This window comes from Ahaetulla prasina, chromosome 1 (genome assembly GCF_028640845.1).
Source record: "Ahaetulla prasina isolate Xishuangbanna chromosome 1, ASM2864084v1, whole genome shotgun sequence".
Classification (NCBI taxonomy): Eukaryota; Metazoa; Chordata; class Lepidosauria; order Squamata; family Colubridae; genus Ahaetulla; species Ahaetulla prasina.
The window spans coordinates 83,535,504-83,560,707 of record NC_080539.1 but is presented as its reverse complement, the minus strand read 5'-3'; the positions used below and the strand labels follow the sequence as shown (position 1 = coordinate 83,560,707).

At 41.7% G+C, this 25,204-nt stretch overlaps 1 protein-coding gene across 1 annotated transcript; it reads left to right on the top strand.

Moving 5' to 3' along the window:
- Nucleotides 1–22,383, top strand: KCNK1 (potassium two pore domain channel subfamily K member 1). The gene is made up of 3 exons (XM_058166355.1): nt 1–2,180; nt 18,434–18,829; nt 19,212–22,383. The coding sequence occupies exons 1-3, from the start codon at nt 1,835–1,837 to the stop codon at nt 19,469–19,471; spliced, it is 1,002 nt and encodes a 333-aa protein (XP_058022338.1). The 5' UTR covers nt 1–1,834; the 3' UTR covers nt 19,472–22,383.
- Nucleotides 22,384–25,204: the final 2,821 nt, after the last annotated feature.

Here is a 25,204-nt window from a genome sequence, read left to right as displayed (position 1 = left end):
CGAACTACTCAAAATTTCCGCTACCGTTTCTCCAGAACCTGCTGGATTTCACCCCTGTATTCAGCATAGCAAAAGCTAAACAAACTTATTTTAATTTAATTTAAAGAGCTGAGGTGGCGCAGTGGTTAAAGTGCAGTACTGCAGGCTACTTCAGCAGACTGCTAGCTGCAGTTCAACAGTTCAAATCTCACCAGGCTCAAGGTTGACTCAGCCTTCCATCCTTCCAAGGTGGGTAAAATGAGAACCCAGATTGTTGGGGGCAATATGCTGACTCTGTAAACCACTTAGAGAGGGCTGTAAAAGCACTATGAAGCGGTATATAAGTCTAAGTGCTATTGCTATTGCTACTTCCATCTAGTTTTAAAAGACGGAAATGTAAAGCTGTCCAAAATCAATAGTTCCTTTATCAGCGACAAGCAGGGTGGGCTCTGGAAGGCATCAAAATAGGGGGCTTTGTGTCAAATAAGAGAGCTGGGAAAAGGGATAGCTTTGGCTCTGGTGCAATGGATAGACTTAATGACTCGTCAGTGCTAAACTGAATAATGTATAATAGGGAAGAATCCGGAACTGTACATTACCTCACTGTACTGTGTCAAGTTTTCTCCAATCCACTGACAGTGCAGCTATAAACAAAAGTAGCGCTGACTGAAGGGAGGAGGCAACAACACTTAGTCATATCATGACCATTCTAGCCTACTCAGCTACCTTCATAAAGAGAACCTAACTGTTACCATATATTAGGCAGCGTAGCAGATTAGCCAGATTCCTCCACTCCTTTGCTTGCGCGTTTCCACAGCAGCTAACCGTGTAAGAGTCACTGCTGCGCTCCTCTCCCGATGTTTGTGCGCAATTCTGCTCAACAGAACCCACCACCGGGAGCTTCTAATTCATAATTTCTCAACCTCGGCCACTTTCAGCGGTGAGGATTTCATGCTGGCTGGGGAATTTTGGAAGTGGAAGTCCAACACCGCTTAAAGTTGCGGAGATTGAAAAGCACTTCTCTCATTTACTGGAAGCAAACGTGCGTGCCGTTTTCAATTTACTGAAAACAATCTACAGAAGTTCCCACTGGAGTTCTTTCTGCTACTGTAAGTTTGCAGTGAGACAAGAAGGGATGTGATGACCATCGGGTTGGCTCTTGGCCAGTAACGCTGAGATGCTCCCCAAGCTCCCGCCTCAATGCTGCACCAGCTCGAACAGCATCGGAATCCGAAACCGATACAGTCATGTGGGGATTTCGGGGGCGCATCTCGAGATTCCGAATTTAAAAGCCACGGAATAATCCAAGAGGCCCGACCGATGAATGGAAGAATCTCTCCACTTTGGCCCGATTCAGGATAGTTCGTGGATTATTATTATTTTTTCCTTCCGCCCCTGCCTGCGTCCGTTTTTTGTTTTTTTGGGTTTTTTTTTTCTCCTTCTCATTTGTTTAGCAAGCTTCCCGCTGGAACCAGTTCAGCAGCTTCTGGTGACGCGCGTCCCACTGCCGGTTACCTGAGCTGGCCACGTGAGCACCACATCATCGGGGATTTTGATATTGAAAGTCACCGAAAGAAGGAACCAGGAAAAGAGCCTGGTCCAAGACGGAGGAGAGAGGGACCTCTGCTCTGGGGCTGAGCTCGCGTGGGCCAGCAAGCCGCGAGAGCCTCCCGGGCCACTCTCCGTGGGTCGCCCCCACCCGTCCCCGCTCCCTCCAGCGCGCCTCGAAGGCCCCAGGCTCCTGAGCTGAGCCGCCCGGGTCACTCAGGGACACGGGTCTTCCACGGGCTCCGGCCAGGGCAGCAGCGGTGGCGGGCTGGCGCTCGGAAGGAGTGCGCGGCGCTGGCGGGGGAAGATGCTGCAGTCGCTAGCGGGCAGTTCGTGCGTGGAGAGGCACCGCTCCGCCTGGTGCTTCGGTTTGCTGGTGCTGGGCTACCTGCTCTACCTGGTCTTCGGCGCCGTGGTCTTCTCGTCGGTCGAGCTGCCCTACGAAGACCTCCTGCGCCAGGAGCTGCGCAAACTGAAGCGGCGCTTCGTGGAGGAGCACGAGTGCCTCTCGGAGGAGCAGCTCGAGAGCTTCTTGGCGCGCGTCCTGCAGGCCAGCAACTACGGCGTCTCGGTGCTGAGCAACGCTTCGGGCAGCTGGAATTGGGACTTCACCTCGGCGCTTTTCTTCGCCAGCACGGTACTCTCCACCACAGGTAAGCAGTGGCGGCGACGGCGGGGGCGCGGCCTTAGCCCGGGAACCCTGGCCTGGCCTTTGCATTGGGAACCTCTTTCCTAGGCCAGCCCCGGGCTTGCCAAGCCGCGCTGAAAGCTTGAGTCCGCAACGGTGGGAGAAAGTGGCGGCTTCTCTCCTCCTCCTCCTCCCTTCCCCCTTTCCAAAGGGGGCTAACTCGGCTAGGAAAAAATTAGAAGGCAGAGACCAAGTAATGTTTCTTATGGGATTGCACTGCGGCTGTTTGGTTTGCCAAGAAAGTGTCTGCCTTCACACAACACGCTTAACTCGCTTAACTGAAATAATAAGCGTCTGGAGTCGTTCAACGCATTGAACCATAAAATAGCAAAAGGGACTGGGTTAACAAAATGTCCCAGACAAAGAAACCATAACCAGGGCTGATGCTTTGTTACCCAAGAATCGCAGGTATGGTGGGATACAAATGCAGCCACTAAATCTTGACTTGGTTGAGTTGAGGTCTGCGATCATAGTCAGGGTCTTTCCCTCTTAAAAAGGAGAATATTTGTAGCTCTGGGTTGAAATGAGAGGACCTTGGTGCTCTCTGAGCTTGGTTGTTTTAGACATGATACCTATTAAATTAGGTATCATCATCAGTTCTAGTAAGGAGCGCGGTTTGCTGTCAGTTGGTATTCTAATCTAGAATATAAACTAACAGTTTCTAGAATGTAAACTGACAGCAAAGTGCCCTCCTTACTAGCACTGATGATGTTACCTAGTTTGGTCAAAGAAACGTCTGCAAGAAAACAAGCAAGCTCAGGGAGCACCAAGGACCCCTTTTTCCCCTTTATCGTCTTCAGGCATTTCCACTTTTCCTTCCAGTCCTTTGCTCCTTTTGGTTTCTTGTGTACAGAGCTAACATTTTCAGAACAGAACATTACAAAATAGAGAACTTGGAGGCAAGGTACTCCTATCTTTTGTGCAACGTTTTCTTTTTCCCATCATCATGTCATCCTGGTCTCCCATCCCTTTTCCCCAATTAATAGGGGCCAGTATCTCTTCCCTTAGTAATAAAACATTAGGATGGGTTCCAGCTTGCAATATAAGAAAGAAGCCAGATCAAGAAAGAAAGAATCTTAATTGGGTTCGTACATTACATTTCAGTTGGATTTTATTGTACAGTCTAAGTACTATGCTTGTCAAAACTGCCCATCTAGTTTTGAAAACGGTAAATGTATACAGGTGCGCAGTTTGAGAACATGCCTTTTCACCAATGCTATTACAATGGATTTTTGTTTAACTGTGCTTGTAGGATCATGAACAGTTTTAGATATTCCCAGTGAGAGCCTGTTTCTATAAATGAATAATATGCGTTCACTTTTAGATTGAAGTCACATGTGGCGCTAAATCATATAAACTGCTTAGCTTTGACGCTTTTACTTTGTTGTTTGAATCCAATTACTTATATATTTATTATTAAATATACATTTATTATACTTATATTCCACTTTTCATTCAGGAGTTCAAGCAGGGGCACTTCCTACTTTTCTCCACATCAATATTCTTGTGAGGTTAGGCTGGGAAAAAGTGACTGGCTGAAGAGATACTAAAAGCTGGGTGGGTCTGCTTCTGCTGAAAAATGTATCATATGTCAACCCAGTTTATGACTTCTGGCCATAAATAGTTTTTATCAAGCCAGGCCATTCTGCCTTGTTTAACAGTCTGAGCTTAAAAGAAGCCATAGCTTAACGCTCATGATATCTTTGTTGCGTTCATGGAAATCGTCTTGTACTGTCAAGATTGTAAATTATTACTCTATACATGTCCTGCAATAGTTATTTTTTAAAGAATGAAATTCTGATTAGTGAGAATGTCGTTTTGCTTTGATAATGAATCATATCTGTAATAGCATGTCTGGTAAATGGGACCTTATAGAATGCATCCATCCATCATTAATATTAATATCATTAACCAGTTCAATAGCCATCAGATTTGTCACTCACTATGGTTTCCCTAGAGAAATGTGGCAAACATTACATGTGGCAACAGAGAAGCCATTGGGGTATCTCTTTAGTTAAAATGCCCCTTAAAATCAGTAGAACTTGAAAATGAAGAAGATGCTCATGTCTTTTCAAATGCAGGAAGCACATCCCACTGCTAAGGAGAAAGTTGAGACGGTGCTACTTTCTTATTGTGTTTCTCTTTCGTATTTGAATAATGTGACCTGGTAAGGACACGATGGTATTGTATTTCCTGATATAATGGAAAAAACGATGGCTCGCATATGACTGAGGAAGGGAAAGCATACCCATAACTAATTCATCATTTAGCTTGTGTCTCTGCAGCTAATTTATTATGTACCGAAATGTATGTCTAAACCTTGCAGTTAAGTATGAATCCTTTAATGCATTTTTTTCCTTAGTTCTAAATAAAGATCCTTGTATGGATAGGATATATTGCCCTTAAATTGTTTAGAGGTCTTGCTGACTCAGCAGTTAAAATTGCATAAAGGTGGTACAAGGTACTGTCAATGTGATATTCAGTATCTTGTCCCGTATTCTGATCGATTTGGATGACATGAATGATAATGAAACTTTTGTATTAACCATTGCTTTCAAGGCTAACTTTTAATTCTGAAAATTGCCGTGGTATTATGTGTCCTTTTGAAAAGTGATATTTTTTTTGATGGACAGATTCTATGTTTTTATTAGGATTGTGTGTGCTCCAAAAAGACATATGATTCAGACTTTGCACAAAGAACTAGAACTATTAAAGTAGCAGCATCTTTTCTTCAAGCTTGCTATAAACAGCATATCTCATGAACGATCTAATATGCTTCTTCCCAATCCTTTTTTAATTTTAACTATGACAATCACAGCTAATACTCATTGGTGAGGTGATTAAAGCATCAGGCTAGAAACTGGGAAACCATAAGTTCTAGACCTAGGCCTTGGGCACAAAGCCAGCTGGGTGACCTTGAGCCAGGCACACAGCTTAGGAAGCAGGCAGTGAGACACTACTTCCAAAATCTTGCCAAGATAACTACAAGGATTTGTCCAAGGAGTCAACTCTAACTCAGAGTCCCTTCAAAAGGGCATTGAACCACCTGGATTTGCCATTGCTGTAGATGATGATGACAATGACAGAATAATTTGAACTGTTCCACAAACTCAAAATTGTGAATCAAGAGCCTAGGCTTCTTGTAGTCCAAAATGATAGAACATTTGTAGTCCAAAATGGTAGAACATTTCCACATCAGTCTTTGACAGTTTCACATCATTGTGATGCTATATAGTCCACCAGCATCAGAGATTTGTGGCCGGATAGAACTATAAATTATTTGCATAGAAAGTCTCTGGATCTTATGTGATATGAGTGAACTTTTCTCATGCAATAGAACAGGGGTATCAAACTCAGTTTCATTGAGGACTGCATCAGGGTTGTGTTTGACTTCAGGGAGCTGGGTGGGCATGGCCAGCTCAATGTCACTTGTGTCGGGGGTGCCTGTGGTGGTACGGGTGGGGCTGGGGGATCCACTGTCTCCAGCGGAGGAAGGTGAGTACAAGGAGAGTGCTAAATTCTTGTATCCCAGAGGAGTCTCACTGTCCCTCTCAGGCCACAAGGAGGATCCCTGGATGGCGTAAGCAAGTTTGTTTTGCTAGGACTCTGCCAGAGAAAATGGAGCTCAGGAGGGGCACGAGCTCCGTTTTCGGCTGCAACAGCCTCCTGCAACACTCTGCCAACGAAAATGGCCACCACCAGGTTGTAGATCAGTGCCCGGTTGGCCTGAGCTGGGCTGAGGCACCGGAGGCCGTCCTTTGCTGTTTCCAGGGTAGCCCTGCGGGCCTGATTTAAGCACCCCATGGGCCGGATCCTGCCCCCAGGCCTTGAGTTTGACACCTCTGCATTAGAAGCTTCCCTTCCCATCCAGTCCCAGCTATAATGTATACAACTGGGTTAAATTTCAGCAAACTAAGTAAAAAAAGGAATTCAGTGGCTTTTCTTGCAGCAAATAAGTGAAGGATGATGGTTATGTTCCATTTTGTGTACCTATGATGCTGTTTTATACATAATTTTCAGACTATCATTGATTGATAGTTTCACAGCTTTATGTTCTTTTTAATAGTGTTTATTTAATACAACAACTAGTTTGGTATAGTGGCTAAGGCATCAGGCTAGAAATTGAGAAAGGTGATTTCTAATCCCACCTTGGCAAAAATTAGCTAGCTGACTTGTGCCAGTTACTTTCTCTCAGCCCTAGAAAGGAAGCAATGGCAAACCAATACTGAGAAACCTTGACAAAACATGCAGGACCTGTCCAGGCAGTCTCCTAGAATCAGACACAATTGAACAGAAGGAGAAAAAACAGTAATAAAAATTGCTAAAGTTTAAAATAGTAAAATAAAAAAAATGAAATCAAGAAACAACCTAGTGGAATTATAACATCTGGAACACCTTCATCAGATATTTAAAAAGAGAAATACCACTTGTACAAAACAGGAATGTTAGTAATAATGTTTCAAAAGAAGGAGTAGGGTAAGCTGTAATCAGCACATTAATTAAATGTGCAGAAAAGGGAGTCTTTGAAATATTTTAACAAGCTTTCTTTTCATGAACATGAGAGAGATGCTTTAAAAAAAAGAAAAAGAAACCATGATACAAAAATATCTCAATTGAGAATAATTGACTTTCAAATTTCACTTAGCAAGATGTTTGATGTTCTAAAAGGAACAATCTTAAAAAGAAACTGACATTCTCCATTGCATTCCTACTGATAATAGGAATTATAGTTTATAAATATGGGAATTCAAATTTTCAAATCCTGTAATTAAATGTGGCAGATAACTACTTTTTTATTGCAGTGACTTATATAGTTGTAGTGACCATAGTTATAAGTAAACGCTAAAAACAATGCTTAATCTGGTAGCTCTTTTTAATTAAAAATAATAAATATTCAGCACTGGACTAGACAGAGGTTAATGAGCTGAAGTAAAGTTATAGATAGGTAACTCCCAAGGAAGTTTCCTTCATGACTGTGAGAATCCATCCATCCATAGATGATTTGCAGGCTGTAACCTATCCCTTACAAGAAAAACTGAGCTTTGATGATTTGCAGGTGCGATTAGCATATGTAATATGTCATATTACGGTATGCCGATAAAGGTGATCCAAAGTATTATATAATGCTAAATTCTACTGCTGAACTTCTGGCTGGTATTACCTACCAATTTATATTATGTCCCTTTCTGAACTTGGAATGTGCAAAGCAGTGGTGGGTTTCAATTTTTTTTACTATTGGTTCTGTGTGTGTGGCTTAGTGGGCGTGGCTGGGGAAGGTTACTGCAAAATCCCCATTTCCTATCGATCAGCTTGGACTCAGGAGGCAGAGAATAGATGGGGGCGGGGCCAGTCAAAGGTGGTATTTACCGGTTCTCCGAACTACTCAAAATTTCTGCTACCGGTTCTCCAGAACTGGTCAGAACCTGCTGAAAGCCACCTCTGGTGCAAATTGTGATCCTTCAGGTAGGGAAGGAGGCACAGTCTATTTCTGAAGGCATTCCGGTGAGGACACTTCTTTTCGACCATTACTTTGAAGAAAGTGGGTTCTGCTTGTGCATTCCTCATGGTACAGAGCCACTTCTGCTGTTGAGACCAAACAATATAGCAGTGATGGCTTTTCTAGATTGAATGCCCAAAGCGCAAGGGCAAGTGCCCAAACCCCCAAAATGCAATGCGCGCGTGGTCCCCATGTATGCGCCTCACCTCCCCGTGCATGCACCCCAGCCCCTGCATGTGCCCCACCCCCCCACCATGCACACACGGGGGCCCTGGCATGCGCCCCGCACATGTGTGGCAGAGATCCGAAGACCAGCTGGTCGGCGGGAGGCGTGCACGCATGCACAGCAGAGCAGAACTGGAGCAACAGCTCTCATGCCATCAGAGAGGGTGCTACGTGCCACCTCTGGCACACGTGCCATCACGGATATAACAGGGGTCCATTCTGCTACTCATCAGGGGGAGGGGAGGTTTTGTATCCCAGTTTTATCTCAGTTTCATTAACACAAAGTGTCAATTCAAAGCTGAACATATCTCTCTTCTCAGTCCAATTTAAGGGGCTGATCTTGGGTTTAAATTACAAGTTTGAGACACCAATATAAGGAGTGCCTCTTCCCGTATTAGTGTAACCGTGAATTAAAGCATCATAAGAGAGATATAAAGAAGAGAGACTTTTCAGCTCCAGAATGCCTGAGAGAACTTGATCAACATTACGTTCTTTTGTTGCCAGATTAAAAAGCTTTTTATCCTTTATGCCCAGGCATTTACAGCTTAATGCTTTTCTTAGGATTCTAGCTAGTTGGTTTATTTTAGTTTACTAACTCCATGGACTAATATTCTATTATATCCAATTGTACTTGGAAATGTGGTTTCATTATTTTTTATTTATTACACTTATATCCCTCTGCTGCCAAACAATTCTTGCCAATTCTTGCTAAATAATAAAGGCAATTTAGAAATGTTTAAAGAAAAGATATACTCAGGATACATTTTCACTGCAGTCGAAAGAATTCAGAGAGTCTTCTTTTGTTTGTTTGCATGAGCATTTTACAATTTTATGAAATATTCAGTGCAAGTCTGTTTAGAAAGGCTTTTCACATTACAGACACAGTAAATTGTTTCACAAGCAGGCAAATTATATTCATTTTTGAAAGAGGCTGATTATTGTTATTGTTTTATATAAGGTTTCATTTGAAATGATTGATGCAGTGCTTCAGTTTATTGACTTCACAGAACTCCAAAACTGGAAAGGACCTTTCAGTCAAAGCCAGGATATGACTAACTAACCTCAATTTCCCAATGAAGGAAACCCCATTACCTCTCTCAGTAATAAAACCACACCTGGAGTACTGCATTCAGTTTTGGTCACCACATTACAAAAAACATGTTGAGACTTTGGAAAAAGTGCAGAGAAGAGCAACTAAGATGATTAAGGGCCTGGAGACTAAAATATACGAAGAAGAGTTGCAGGAATTTGGTATGGCTAGTCTAGAGAAAAGAAGGACTAAGGATAACATGATAGCAGTATTCCAGTATTTGCCACAAGGAAAAAGGGGTCAACTTACTTTTCAAAGTACCAGAAGGCAAAACAATGAATGGAAACTAATCAAGGAGAGAAATAACTTGGAATTAAGGAGACACTTCCTGACAGTGAGGACAATTAACCAGAGGAACAACTTGCTGTCAGAAGTTGTGGGTGCTTCATCACTGGAGATCTTTAAGAAGAGAACTGGAGAGCCACGTGTGAAATGGTATAGAGCAGGGGTGTCCAAACTTGGTCCCTTTAAGACTTGTGGACTTCAACTCCCAGAGTCCCTCAGCCAGCAAAGCTGGCTGAGGAACTCTGGGAGTTGAAGTCCACAAGTCTTAAAGGGACCAAGTTTGGACACCCCTGGTATAGAGTCTCCTACTTGAACAAGGGGTTGGACCTGAAGACCTCCAAGGACTCTTCCAGCTCTATTCTGATTTAATTTCTTCTATTGTCAAAGAGCGCTGTTAATTTTAATTTTTTTCCCAGTGTTCTATAAGAATTCACTTCCCTGTTACTGAATCCCTCATTCGGTGTCTAGTGCTATAAAATTATAGACCATAAGCTTTTATTTCTATGCTAATGTTTAATTCATGGGTATACTAATATGGGAAAAGGTACACCGTATCATTTCAGATATTTGAAAATGCTACCATATTCCCCATCACCATATTTTGTCTCACACTGAACATTTTCAGTTCCTCCCTTCCCCTTTTTGAAATTGTTCTAGTTTGTCTACAGGTGGAGTGATGCCCAGACTTCATAACTTTTCGTGAAATGTAATGGCAGTGAGACAAACATCAAATAAATGGCAATTGTTGTTAACCCCATCCGAAGCACTTTCTTAATTGTATCAACGTGGCATGTTTTAAAGTTTGGGCATCTCTAATTGAGGAGAGATGTAACTCAAGATGATAAGAATCTTTTGGAAAAATACAGTGTCGTAAGTTACTGCAATTTCCTAGTGGCCTCTCATAAAAATACTAATTAAATTCAAGCCTAATCTTTCTTGAGATTAGCCATAGTTGCCAGCCCTGCCATCTGTTGTAGGATCAATTCAAATACGTAGACTTTAATTCACATTTATAACACCATGTGTGAAGATTAAATGTCAGTTAACTTAAAACAGCCTCTTGCTGATAGTTTGCAGTATCTAGCAACAGTAAATATAGATGAACTAAAAGCAGCTTTTCTCGCGTTCATATATAAAGAAGCTGCACAAATTTAATAATTAAGCTTACTGAGTTTTGTTTTTTTTCATCTTCTATTCAGTTTCTTACTGAATGGCAGTTTCGTATCTGCCATCTGCTTCAAGTTTTTTATATGACAAATATAATTCAAAGGGTATTTTTCCTGTTTGTATTACCTCTGTCCAGGAAGTCTGAGTCATATGAATTCCTAAATATGAGCATAATGTTTCTTGCTGTGGTTAGAATGTTAGTCAAGTTAGTACTCAGTGATGTAACAGTACTGGAGGCATCAGATGTGCTGTTTTCTCAAATCCTTCATGGCAAGGATAAAATAAGTAAAAATAACACAATGTTGATATATATTGGAACTCATGCAGCACATGAGTTATGAATGTTTCCTCAGAAATAAGTCAATGATCTGACTCCCAACTAAATGTTCTGAGTATTACAGCCTTAATGGATCAAGTCAGCCTTAGAAATTAAAAATTGCAGAAGGAATAGCTAGATTCAAGTAAATGTTCTTCTTTAAAAAAACGAAATTCAGAAGAAGTCCTGAATCCAGACATTCTGGATAAGAATGGTTGACTGTTAACCAATATGTAAGCCATTTTAAAAATCTGTATTTATTCTTTTGCCATAGTTTTAAAACTAAATGGCAATATTGCAATACAGTATATATTAATATTATAATATAAATTAAAAATGGGGAGTAAGAGATCCCTCCCTGATAACATCACTGCCAACAAGAAAATTATATTGACTGCTGGATGGATTAAGAAAACTACGTAATTAGAGTCTAAATAACTCAGGTAATCAACATAATAGCAGCTGTATTTAAAGTGAAGGATCTGTAATATCAATTTTAAGCACTGATTCATTCACAAACCTGCTGGCCAGAGGGCAAAAATTGAGTTTTCTGTAATAATCATGGCTGTGCAGAGCTTTGGATCTGAAGGGAAAAATTCCTTTGGTTCACGCACAATCATGCACATATTGTAGTATCTGTCTCCAACTTTCCCAGAATCACATTGAAGCTGCAGAGGAGAGCCACAGGATCCTAGGAAAAGATGCGGTTGATTTAAAGCAGGGGTGTCAAACTTGATTTTATTGAGGGCCGCATTAGGACTGTGACCAAGGGGGCTTGGTGGCTGTGGCCAGGGTGGCCATGCCCAGCTCAACATCACTCGTGTTGGTGGCCCGAGCACTCTGCCAGCAAAAATGGGCTTCTGAGCTCCGTTTTTTGCTGTGACGGCCTCCTGCAACCCTCTGCCGGTGAAAAATGAGCTTGGAGGGCCACACATGGTCCTCCTGAGCTCAGTTTTCACTGGCAGAGGGTTGCAGGAGGCTATCGCAGCCAAAAACGGAGTTCAGGAGCCCTTTTTCACTGGTAGAGGCACCATGGGCTAGTCCTTCACTGTTTCCAGGGCGGCCCTGCGGGCTAGATCTAAGCACCCCACAGGCTGGATCCGGCCCCTGGGCCTTGAGTTTGACATTCCTGATTTAAAGAGTTACAAATTGAGGCACCATGAGCAACTTTCTGATGTATAGAGGTGGGAAGTGGGGAGTGTCATTGGCTACTTTTCTTGTACACCACCCAGAGCCATATTGTTTGAGTTGGACAGCCAAATAAATAAGGAGATGGATTAATCCTGGGAACTTGCATTATCATTAATATTATAAATATTAAGTAATTACCAGATAAGTTTACTGGTGTTTATTTCCAGTTTCTGGCAAAAAAACAACAACACCCAACCCCTTTCACTGGGTAAAGATGGATACATTTCATGACCACCGCATTCTCTTAAGACTATTGCAAAAATGCTGGAAAAACAGGTCCAGTCACATGATGTATTGACTTACAGCTGTGATTCCAGGCTCTGTTACAATTGTAAATCAGGAGCTACCTTTGTCCTAGAGCAAGGGTGTGCAAACTTGGCTCTTTTAAGACTTGTGGACTTCAACTCCCAGAGTTGAAGTCCACAAGTCTTAAAAGAGCCAAGTTTGCACACCCCTGTCCTAGAGGAACTGAGGCACTGAGGGTATCCTTTGGCAGCCTCTGCACTCACAGTAGTGGCTCCTGCAAAAGTCCCCACTGATTCCTGAACAAATTGAGGTCCTCTTGCCTAGTCTCACCTTCCCTCTATTTTGTCTTTAGGCACTACAGCTTTGACATTATTATAGGTTCCGGATGGAGCTTGGGCCGTTTCCTGAGGGTCTGGCTCACGGCACGGCTTGGGAACTGGCCGCGACTGGGGCTCTAGACCGTGTCGTGCCTTTGCAGCCTCTGACCCGGCGTAGGTCTCAACCAGCTCCTTGGTTCTCCGAGGGGCTGAGGGAGATGAAACGCCGGAGAAGACGCCTAGAGAGTTCTTGGAGGTCCAGTCGTTTGGAGCCTGATCGGACACTAGTTAGGTCATATAATAGGACCTACCTAGTGGCATTGAGGGAAGCGAGACGTTGTTACGTCTCCTCCCTCATTGCGTCGGCAGATAACCACCCGGCCGCCCTGTTTCGGGTGACTCGCTCTCTCCTTCAACAGGGGGAGCGGGATGACCCATTGCAGGGACGTGCCGAGGAGTTTAGTGGTTATCTATACAATAAAATTGTTCAGCTTCGGGATGGCCTGGATCAAAATTGGGTGAATCCAGGTGAGAAGTCGGAGAGCTCTCTTGTTGAGACTGTTTGGGATGAGTTTGACTCTGTGGCTCCCGAGGACATGGACAGGTTATTGGGGAGGTTGAATGCCACCACATGTTTACTGGACCTGTGCCCCTCTTGGCTGGTACTGGCCACGCAGGAGGTGACACGAGGCTGGCTCCAGGGGATTACTAATGCTTCTCTGTTGGAGGGGGTCTTTCCTGCCGCCTTGAAAGAGGTGGTGGTGAGACCTCTCCTCAAGAAGCCTTCCCTGGACCCAGCTGTTTTAGGTAATTATCATCCGGTCTCCAACCTTCGCTTTGTGGCGAAGGTTGTAGAGAGTGTGGTGGCATGTCAATTACCGCGGTACCTGGATGAAACTGTCGATCTAGACCCGTTCCAGTCCGGCTTTCGGCCCGGATACAGCACGGAGACGGCTTTGGTCACGTTGGTTGATGATCTCTGGAGGGCCAGGGATGGGGTTATTCCTCTGCCTTGGTCCTATTAGACCTCTCAGCGGCTTTTGATACCATCGACCATGGTATCTTGCTGCACCGGTTGGAGGGATTGGGAGTGGGAGGCACCGTTTATCGGTGGTTCTCCTCCTATATCTCTGATCGGTCGCAGACAGAGGTCGACCCCGAGGCGCCTCACGTGTGGGGTGCCACAGGGGTCGATTCTCTCGCCCCTCCTGTTCAACATCTATATGAAGCTGCTGGGTGAGATCATCAGTGGTTTCGGTGTGAGGTACCAACTGTACGCTGATGATACTCAGCTGTACTTCTCCACACCAGGCCACCCCAACGAAGCTATCGAAGTGCTGTCCCGGTGTCTGGAGGCCGTACGGGTCTGGATGGGGAGGAACAGGCTCAAGCTCAATCCCTCCAAGACAGAGTGGCTGTGGATGCCAGCACCCCGGTACAGTCAGCTGCAGCCGCGGCTGACTGTTGGGGGCGAGTCATTGGCCCCAATGGAAAGGGTGCGCAACTTGGGTGTTCTCCTGGATGGACGGCTGTCTTTTGAAGACCATTTGACGGCCGTCTCCAGGAGAGCTTTTTACAAGGTTCGCCTGGTTCGCCAGTTGCGCCCCTTCCTAGACCGGGATGCCCTATGCACGGTCACTCATGCTCTCGTGACATCTCGTCTGGATTACTGCAATGCTCTCTACATGGGGCTTCCCTTGAAGAGCACCCAGAGGCTCCAGTTAGTCCAGAATGTGGCTGCGTGGGTAATACATGCCTCGTGGGTAATACATGCCTCGTGGCTCCCATGTGACACCTCTCCTGCGCAGACTGCACTGGCTATCTGTGGCCTTTCGGGTGCGCTTCAAGGTTTTGGTAACTATCTTCAAAGCGCTCCATGGCATAGGGCCGGGTTACCTGCGGGATCGTCTGCTGCCACCGATTGCCTCCACCGACCCGTGCGCTCTCACAGGGAGGGACTTCTTAGGGTGTCGTCCGCCAGGCAGTGCCGACTGGCGACACCCAGGGGAAGGGCCTTCTCTGTGGGGGCTCCCATCCTCTGGAACGAACTTCCCTCAGGACTCCGTCAACTTCCTGACCTTCGAACCTTTCGCCGCGAGCTTAAGACACATCTATTTATCTGCGCAGGACTGGACTAGAATTTTAAATTTTAAATTTGGTTTTTAATGGGGTTTTATTATTTTAATCGTAATTTTAATATTCGGCCTTATTCAATAAGTTTTTTAATTGGTGTTTTATCTTGTATTTATATTTGTGTTTTTATCAGGCTGTAAACCGCCCTGAGTCCCTCGGGAGATAGGGCGGTATAAAAATGTGATTAAATAAATAAATAAAATAAATAAATACATATTGAGTGCAATTGGTCAGCCAATTATGAATGCATCTGATGGCGATGCTGTCTGTCTCACATTTTCTTATCTTGACCTGGGCCAAGAGAGTCCAGGAATCCAATAAACATGCAACAAATTAATAAAAGGACATGAAACTCAAAGAGGTGGAATACAGAACTCCAGAGATAATACAACACAGCAAGCTAAAGGCAACAGAGCTGAGGTTTACAAAATTGTCTTTGTAAAGAGTGAAGTGAGTAAATTAGCCCAACTGAGTCTCTACCCAAATGCCCAGCTGAAGAAGTGTTAGACTCTCTCTCTCCTGCTGACCCACTTTTTGGCCAGTCTGGCTGACCTAAAGAGCTAAACCTTCTGTTGTTGGATCTTTAAAGCGCTCCTTTGCTTAGGACTGGAGAATTGAAGTTCATATCTGAGAGGCTGTTATTGGGTGCAGGCAGGGAGTACTGGATTTACCTCAGCCAGAGGCATTGGTAAATAGTCCTGCAAGACTATTATCCCTAGATATCCTTGGCTCTTAATTCCCCTTCATCAGAAGACAAGTCAAGCAAGGCCATAAAAAGGCACTAGTTTTACAGCTGACAATTGTTACAGTGTTTTAGGAATAAACCATGGTTTTCAACGGTTTGGATTAATGAGGGTGAGCATTAAAAATAGATGCAGAGTTGTAAATGCCACAGCTGAAGATGAAAAAGCATAGCATTAAACTGATTTTCTTGCTTCAAAGAAACATTGAACTCTTCATGTTCCTGAATATTCTATTCTTGGCAAAATAAATACTATTTTAATTAGCGTCCTATTAACATAACCATGCATGTTTTATAGTCCAGTATAGAAGCATAACTAGAATTGGCGCCTAGTGCAAATGTTCGAGATCCAACAGCATGTTCAAGAACTACCTACAGGCTTTAAATTTTTTTTAAAAAAATCATGACATAGCAGGCAAGTGCTTAAAAGAAGTACTCAACACTTTTAACTAATGGAAAGTTCTATACACCCAGCCCAAACTGGAACATTTCATTCTTCGTGTAAATTTCTTTTTGTTGTTTTAACCGTTGTGCTAGGAGACAGCCCTAGTTTGCAAATAGTTACCTCACCTTGGTAATATTTATTGATAGTTCATTGCATGGCAGGTTAAACAAGTGATCTATGAGTTTCCTACCAAGAGATCTTAAAGTAGCCTTCAAATCTGACTACCTCTTCTGTGTTGTTTATTAGTTTTTACTTGGCCGAAACGTTTTGGTTGTTTCTTTCCCAGTTGGTCTGTAATGTTAGAAAATCAGCTTGACTTGCAAAGAACTTAGATTAGAAAATTTAGATTAGAAAACTTAGAACTCCGTCGACTTCGACATGACCTGTGTTTAACACACAAAATCATCTATTGCAATATCCTTCCTGTAAAAGACTACTTAAGCTTCAATCGCAATAATACAAGAGCAAACAATAGATTCAAACTTAATGTCAACCGCTTCAAACTTGATTCCAGAAAATATGACCTCTGTAACAGAGTTGTTAACGCTTGGAACTCACTACCTGACTCTATAGTCTCAACTCAAAATCCCAAAAACTTCAACTAAAAACTGTCTACTATTGACCTCACCCCATTCCTAAGAGGACTATAAGGGGCGTGCATAAGAGTGCAAAAGTGCCTACCGTTCCTGTCCTATTGTTCCCTTTCATTATATCTAATTAATATAGTTGATGCATACTTTTGCTCATATATATGTTCTTTTCTTTTATTATGTGTTGTTGTTTTATGTCGATGTTTACGTATACTGTTGTGACAAAAATAAATAAATAAAAACTTACATCAGTTTTCAGTTTTCATATTCAGCATTTGGTTATGTAAAAACGTAATTAATTCTGAGTTAATTTTATATGAACAGTTTTATTTCAAAGATTTATATGATCACCCAACTCAGAAATTGATACTGCATGATAGCTTATAAACTATATATTATAAGCTGAACAAGAAATATAAGTCTAGAACTGCATTTTTAGGGAGTAGGAGTGAGTTAATATTCCTCTATCATAATTTGTAATTTGGATAAAAGAAACTATTAATTTCTCTCTGGTACATTAGCATGTCAGAGGGAGGGGAGAAAACAGGGACTCTATTGGTGGGGGGAAATAATCCCAAGTTCTGTGGGGAACTTGATGGTGGGAAGCAGAATATTGGGGTGTCTCAGGAGTGGGGAAAGATCTGAGGCATACAGGTCTGGTCCTGCACTAAGCTTCCTCACCCCTGAGGCACCCCATGTTCTACTTAACCCACATAGTCATGTAATAACCATATCAGAGAAAGCAGGAGATGGGGGTTGTTGAGCAAGGCATTCTTGCTTAACAACCATTACAACTTGTGACCATAATGGGCAGGCTCCATTATGGTCAGAGGTTGAGGACTACCTATATAAAGATACTTTGAATCTCTGTTGGAAATGTGAATGATAAAGGGACATTCTAGCATGTTTAGTTGATATGTAAAAGAGTTGTAAAGATTGAATACATTAATTCAGGACTAAAGTACAATTAAAACAAGAGGCTTTTCTTTGGGAACTAATGGACAGTTAATTAGAAAAAGGACATATGCAGCAAAATTGCTAAATGGTCAAAAGTGAAAAAGGTTCAATACTTCCCACAAGAGAGGAATGGCTGGTTAAGATGATGGAATTTGCAGAGCTGGTTAAATTAACTTTTTGATTAAAGAAAAAGACAATATCTACACTTACAGCTGACTGGAAACCCTTTACAGACCTTTTTCATGAAACAGAAAAATGGCTTGTGGTTTCAATGATTAGAAAAAAAATAGATAATAGAAAAAAGTGAGTTTTTTTCATACATAGAATAAGCAATGAGCAAGAAGCAAGCGAATATCCTGACTTGTATTTCCTGCAAAGGAAATTGGAAGCTTTTTTCTACTGCTATTCTTTTCTTTCTAAATTTTTGCCTTTTCTTTTTCCTTTCTCTCTTTCTTTATCTTAATTTATATATTAGTTTGTGTTAGATTTAGTGTTCTCTTTAAAACTTTAATAAAAATTTATATTAAAAGAAAAGAAGTGATAGTATTTGCATGTGCTTTCTCCATCCCCACTCCCCATAGATGAGACAAATATTCTTCAGTTTCAAATGTCTCTCCCTCCCATTCCTTCTAATATGAAGATTTTGTTAGAAACTCTCAATTTTCTTGCACCAAAATACTGTAGTTAGGAGTTTAATGAACAAATGACAAGATGGCTTTCCAAATACACTGTAAGCCGCCCTGAGTCTTCGGAGAAGGGCGGGATATAAATGTAAATTAAAAAAAAAAAATTTCAAAATACAGTTTATCTTTTTCTTTGCTTTTTGTTCTGTGGTACACGTGAATGATCTTTAATGAAGTACAGACAATGATGTAAAATGTAAACCTTCTCTGCGCTTCAACCTCAGGTTAAGGTAACTACTCTAAATCCGCTTTCTCAGAATGCATTCAGACTTAACAGCTTTTCTCCACACATAAATCTCTAAGCCTCACTCCTGTCCTTGTGCTTATGTTACAGGTTATGGTCACACTGTGCCTTTGTCAGATGGAGGAAAGGCCTTTTGCATCATCTATTCAGTTATTGGGATCCCCTTCACCCTGCTCTTCCTGACAGCAGTGGTCCAGCGTGTCATAGTTTATGTCACCAGGCGGCCTGTACTGTATTTCCACATCCACTGGGGCTTTTCGAAGCAAATTGTGGCCATCATCCACGCAGTGATTTTGGGCTTTGTGACCGTCTCATGCTTTTTCTTTATCCCAGCAATAATATTTTCTGTCCTGGAAGATGATTGGAACTTTCTGGAATCATTTTATTTTTGCTTCATTTCTCTCAGCACCATCGGCCTTGGCGACTATGTTCCAGGAGAAGGTTATAACCAAAAATTCAGAGAGCTATATAAAATAGGAATTACATGTGAGTAGTACACTAACACTCTTAACAAGAAAAAGGCATATTTCTTCTTAATAACCTTTTTTAACTGCAGAGAGAGAGAGAGAGCCAAATTACATGGTTAGTCAAATCCCACTATGGATGAGAGCTATTCAAGCCTTCTTTATATGTTTGATAATTATGTTAGTCAGTACTCAAGATGGTGTACAATTCTGCTTAAGAATCCTACTTTTTGATTTAAGTCTTTCAGAATGTGGGAGATTTAATGGGGACATGTGGAAGAACTGCATGGCATGGGCATTAAGAGCTTCTGGATTAGCAATTAATCCTTTTCACAGTGAAGATTTGCACTACTATTTACATTCAGTCAATTCTTAGTTCATCAACTGTGATAATTCTTTCCTAGGTTACCTGTTGCTGGGCCTCATCGCAATGCTGGTTGTTCTAGAAACTTTCTGTGAACTTCATGAACTCAAAAAATTTAGGAAAATATTCTACGTGAAGAAAAACAAGGAAGAAGACCAAGTGCACATTACAGAACATGACCAACTGTCCTTCTCTTCAATTTCAGACCAGGCAGCATCCATGAAGGAAGACCAGAAAGTAGATGAGCCTTTTGTGACTCCTCAACCTGCAGTTAACTCTGATGACTTTATAAACAATTAACCAAGGGCTTCCATTCCAGTATCAATAACAGTGCACTTAACATTCTTGCAGTTAGAACTAGTACTATTAATGTAACTATAGAAGCAGGAATGCTATACTATACTATTCATATATTCATAGTGCTTTGGGATCTTTTACAATTTATGGGCCAAACAGAGGCATTTTTGTTGCTGGCTCTACATACTGGGAATGTTGACTGAAACTAGTGTGCAGTTGAGAACCTCAGGATTCATGATATGTACACAATATATAAGATAAGACTATCCCTGTTCAGTCTCTTCTCCTTTTCCACTCTAAAATCAACAAAATACTTAGCTTTTTCCTGAAGATCAGACCTTCTTAGGACAATTTCATGTGTGGCAACAAATCTTTGGAAAGCACTGAGCTGGTAAATCTTCATGCTTTCCACATAAGGGAATATGGTAGCCACAGCAGCCCTTAGAAAATAGGAATAATCTTCCAGACGGCAGTCACTGAGGTATGTAGCAATGCAATTATCACTACAGAACCAAAAAGTGAGAACCAAGTGTATTCTATCTGTTATGCGTTGTCTCAGTCACTCTAAGCTCTGAAAATATTTAGGTTTGTCTCATATGAATAAGGCAGACAAACCGCCATTCTGAAACATCTCTCCTCAGTCTAATGTCCTACACTGACCGATCACTTCTATCTTGTACAGCCTGGAGAGGGGAGTTTGGACAAAGGTGCTTTATGTGCGGCAGAAAGTTGTTTAGAGTTACATTTGCTGCACACTAAGCCTACATCAAGTAATTTTACCCTAAAATATATTCTTTCTGGCTGGGGAATTCTGGGAGTTGAAGTCCTCCAGGCTTAAAGTTGCCAAGGTTGGAGACCCCTATGAAGAAGACTTTACCAAGCCTGAATGTGATCTCTGGGTGTTTTCCTTCTAGCCTTAAATATAACAAAAGGGTGTTATGCATCGGATTTGAGTGGGTTGTAGGACCCATGAACACCAGCATACAGAACTGAAGGCATATTACAGTAGAAAGCCATCTTCCTTAGCATTTTCATCTTCACTTCGGGCTCCAGTTTTAGCAGACTGGCTGTGATTTTCAAACTATCATAACCAAGCAATTTTAGAGCTAAGATCTTATTTATTCAGTGAAATAATAATTAAGCTGAATATTGAAGTAATGATGAACAGAGAAAAAAATACTTGAAAGCTCTTATCACCTAAAAGCACTGTACATGAATTTAATGTTTATTAATAGATTTTGTATCTTTACTAGGGAATTTGACTTTCTTGATAAATCTGCTTCAAGATGTATGTGAACTGAAATTTATTTTTAAGAAACCACAACTCAGAGATGCTTCTTTAATTTGATTTGAAGCTTAGTGTAGTGCATGCTCATCAAAGCCGATATTTTTGTACCATCTATGTTAGTTTCGGTTGTACAGTTCAACTATTATTTATGTACATAAATATATTTATATATTGTGCATATCATGTAGATAGCTAGAAATGAAGTTTCAGATTTGAAATTTTAAAGGTTCTTTTCCTCATAGATTTTTTTTAATGAATCATTCAAACTATGGCACTGAAAATAATGACTTAAATTCTGACCAAATGAATGTGGAAGGGTAAGTCATTATGCCTGCAATGTTAACATTCCTGTTTTGTTTTGTTTTGTTTTAATATGACAGCCTATTCTTACTGGTGTCAGTATTTCCAAGTAGCTTGAATGCTGCAGCATCTTTCACACTGTACTGTAACTACAGAATTCCAGATTTTATTGACAGTCGTTGCCTGGAAACAGGTGAAGTTGCATAATTGCACAAGATTGTTTCGTTTTATTTTTTTAAAAGTCAGAGAACATAATAAAACTTACTTAGAAGAGGAATACTGTAGGAAAAAATTGTAGAGATAAGGAATTATTATTCTAACAATTAGTATTTCAGACTTTTAAAATAAATCATGTATGGTTCCAATTCTCTCTCTCTCTCTCTTTTTGACATTCTAATATTTAACTATAATTTTACTTGTCACATGAGACAGGATATATTATATATTACCACTACTGTTGCCACTACCGCTAGCTTCTTCAGGGCACATCTGAAACTGGACTTAGAACACATAGAACCTCCTAAGCTGCATGAGCCTCCTCGGAAAGTGTTAGCCAGACGGCCCCTCTCAAGGCCATTCCAACTCTTCACCCACGTAGCATCAGACAAGGGGTACCCCTTCCAGTGGACCAAATATTGTAAACAACCCTTGTATAGCCTAGAGTCAAGGATTTTCTTAATTTCATAATGAGTCTCTCCTTGGACTATCAAAGGAGTGGGGGAGTAGCTGGTAAGGGCCTTCCCTTCTCGCTAAATGCTTCTGCCAGGCCTGTATATGTTTTAGGAATGGACTTCATGGTGTTTTCCTCAGTAAATCAAAACTTCAAACCCAACCCTTAATTCCTCTGCCGATCACATTCTCCAATCGCCAACCGTCCCATCTCGATACATCACTCCGACCACTCCTTCAGCTGCAGGATCGGCCTGACCTTGACCGGCAGGAAGAATGTTATTGTGTCTAATGGGCCCCTCTACTAACTCCCCCCCTCCTACTTTCCACACATGTGAAAGTGGCAGCGGGGAAGCTTCCGGCCTAGTATGACTTCCAAAGCTGATAGGCGTCCACCCCTGCAGAAGAAAACACACCCTGAAAAGAAGACCAACAAAATACAGACAGTAGGGTTAACACCCAGTACACCCTCTCCTAACCCCCTCTCCCCCCTCCAGGAGGACCCTTAGGCTTGTCAGGGAATTTATCATGAAATTGTTTTTCTAACGTATCAGCATTCACATTCCAACTCTTCACCCACGTAGCGTCAGACAATGGGTACCCCTTCCAGCAGCCGCTGGATCAGACAGACCTCCAGGTCAACCCCAGATTCTTTTTTTTTTTAATTGAAAAAGTTTTACAAAAATTTACCCCTCCTTCCCCCTCCCCTCCCCAGCCTCCTTCTTCCCCTCTCTCCTCTCCCAAACCCCCTCTGGACTTCCCGGAACAAAATACAGGGTATTAAATCTAACAATCATAAGCTAAATTATGCTAACTATCTGTAAGCTCCCATCCTCCCCTAGAACCTTAACTCTCCTTTTACAAAGAAAAAACATAAACATAATTCTTGTGAACTGTTCATTCAAAAGCTATTTGGTATTTCTTAGTCTGGCATCTATTTTGAATATAGTCAATCCAACTTCTCCATTCCAATATGTTATCTTTCTTGTGAGCAATCTTTCAGGAATGCTGAGATTTTCGCCATCTCTGCTAAGTTTGCAACTTTTAACATCCATTCTTCAATCGTAGGCAAATGTTCTTTCTTCCAGTATTGCGCAACCAATAGTCTGGCTGCTGATATTAAATTTAAAATCAATTTAGTTTCTATTTTCGTACAGTCCATAATTATACCCAATAAAAACAATTGTGGAGTAAATTTTATCTTCTTTTTCAAAATATTTTGTATAATCCACCAAATTCTTATTCAAAATGGCTTAACTTTTTTACAAGTCCACCATATATGAAAGTAAGTAGCATCATCCCCATTATAGCTCCAACATTTAGCTTGCAAGTTCGGGTACATACACGCTAGTTTTCTTTCTTCTCATGACCCCAGATTCTTATATGTTCTATATTGAACATAGAGTGGAATGCAAAATGGTATATAATTATTATCATTATATACATAACAGTGTGAAATCACAGATACCAATTCTTTAACTAATGTTGGCCTTCATTCGCATCTGATTTTTTCCAAAAAACTTAAAATGTTGTACTGTAATGTATTAGCATAGTACATATGTGGATGCAAACAATACGGCCTTTTCTAATTGATGAAAAAATTGTCAGTGCACAGGTTTTCTAAGTGCTGTCCAAGGCATTTAGTATTGCCTTCATAACCATTGGGATCACCATGGCTGATTTGTGCCATAATGTTTTGTTTTCTATTTTCAGATCTTGATGTTTTCATTATGGCTATTTGCAGGTCAGGTGTTTGAATTGGTTTTGGCATTTTTATCTACCTATTGAGTCCTTCCCAAGATTATTATCATAATTATCATTATTGTAGTTATTCAGAGAAAAAAATGGTTAATAATGTTTAAGCTGAAGTACATATTTATCACCCATCAATTAAAACTGACTTCAGGAAAAACTTCCATTAAACATCAAACTCCTGCCTTAGAAGAAAACCATTGCCGTTCGACAAAAGGATAAGTTCCTGAGGCTCAGAAAAATGAGAACATCCTCATATTCCTACTAAAAGGACCTTGGATTATGGTGGAGTTTTACAAAGTATGTTTTCAGAATCTTAAAATCCAGACAGCTTTATTTATATGAATGCAATACTTTACATAACATTTCATAAGACACATGAACTGATTTGTGCCTTAAAATGACCTAATACTCTATAACAGCAGTCACCAACTGGTGGTCCGTGGACCACTGGTGGTCTGCAAGAAAATGTTGGTGGTCCTCAGAAAAATTATTTGCATTTTTTATATTGCACTATATCAGGGGTCCTTAAACTATGGCCCCTGGGTCAGATACATGCAAGGAACATTTGTGGCATGGCCAACTCAATGTCACTCACATCAAGGGTCTTTTTGTCTGGATCAGAGAGAGGCAGAAATTCCAACTTGGGATCTGCTTCAGCCTCCTGGTGCAAGGCTTTGGGCAAAGGCTGGAGAAAAGTTCCACTAGTGAAAAAGAACCGGAGGGCCTTGTTCCAGTGGGACTGCATCATGGCCTGGAACTGGGTGACCATCTCAGCCCGCTGAGCCTCCAGGTGCCTGTACCTGGCCTTGCACTCCCACAGATTGGAAAGCCTATGCTCCTAATCCTTAGTGACATGCTTCTCCTGAGCCGCCTCCTCGGGCAGATCCAATTTGAACTGAGCTGTTTTGCCAACTGTTTCTCATGGCGGCTGCTTAGCTGCAAGAACTGCTTCCTGTTGGGGCCCTAAGGAGCCCAGGTGGGCAGGGGAGGAGTGGCTAGCAGGGGAGGGGTGAGTAGAGGCTGGCGAGGCACCCCTTGATGTGAGTGACATCGAGTTGGCCATGCCCACCCTAGCGACTCCTACCCAGCCAGTCATTAGGCAGATCATATTAGTGGTCTGTGGGATTTAAAATTATGAATTTAGTGGTTCCTGAGGTCCGAAAGGTTGATGACCCCTGCTCTATAAAGCTATAACTTTTCTTGTAACTAGTCCTAGTTAATAGTTTGGCATTAAATTATTTGTGACCAACTGAGTTAGTCTCTCAAAAGCTTTTCATAGGCTGCCCCACCTAGCCTGCATTAAGATAATTGAAACAGGAATTTCAACCTGTGAATCTATGATCAGGTCTGCCATAGGAGTAGTTAACATGCTAGCCTGAGCTGGGCAAATGCACTACTGACTATGGGTTGTTCTCAATTAATGATGGTAATTTGGACTCAAATTTCCATTGCTGGTGTGATGTGGTTTAAATTGCAATGTGACATGGCCGCATTGCTTAGTGATAGCAATCCCTGCAGTCTCTGTTGCTATCGTTAAGCAAGGTTTACAGGTCATTAAGGGATCCTGGCTTCCAACCATCAAAGTCAGTGGGGAAGCCAACAAGATGTTCCAGGTGGCTGGCAAGCAAGTTGGTAGGATGGTTAGTGACTTATGCCTGGCAGGGGAGATGTCAAATGTGAAGAATCAGGACTGCACATGAAGTTCCAGTTAAGCTGATGTATTG

Coding starts and splice junctions, on each gene's coding strand:
- KCNK1 (XM_058166355.1), top strand. CDS start 1,835: ATGCTGCAGTCGCTAGCGGGCAGTTCGTGCGTGGAGAGGCACCGCTCC. Junction 2,181..18,433: donor CACGGTACTCTCCACCACAG/GTAAGCAGTGGC, acceptor CTTATGTTACAG/GTTATGGTCACACTGTGCCT. Junction 18,830..19,211: donor ATATAAAATAGGAATTACAT/GTGAGTAGTACA, acceptor ATTCTTTCCTAG/GTTACCTGTTGCTGGGCCTC.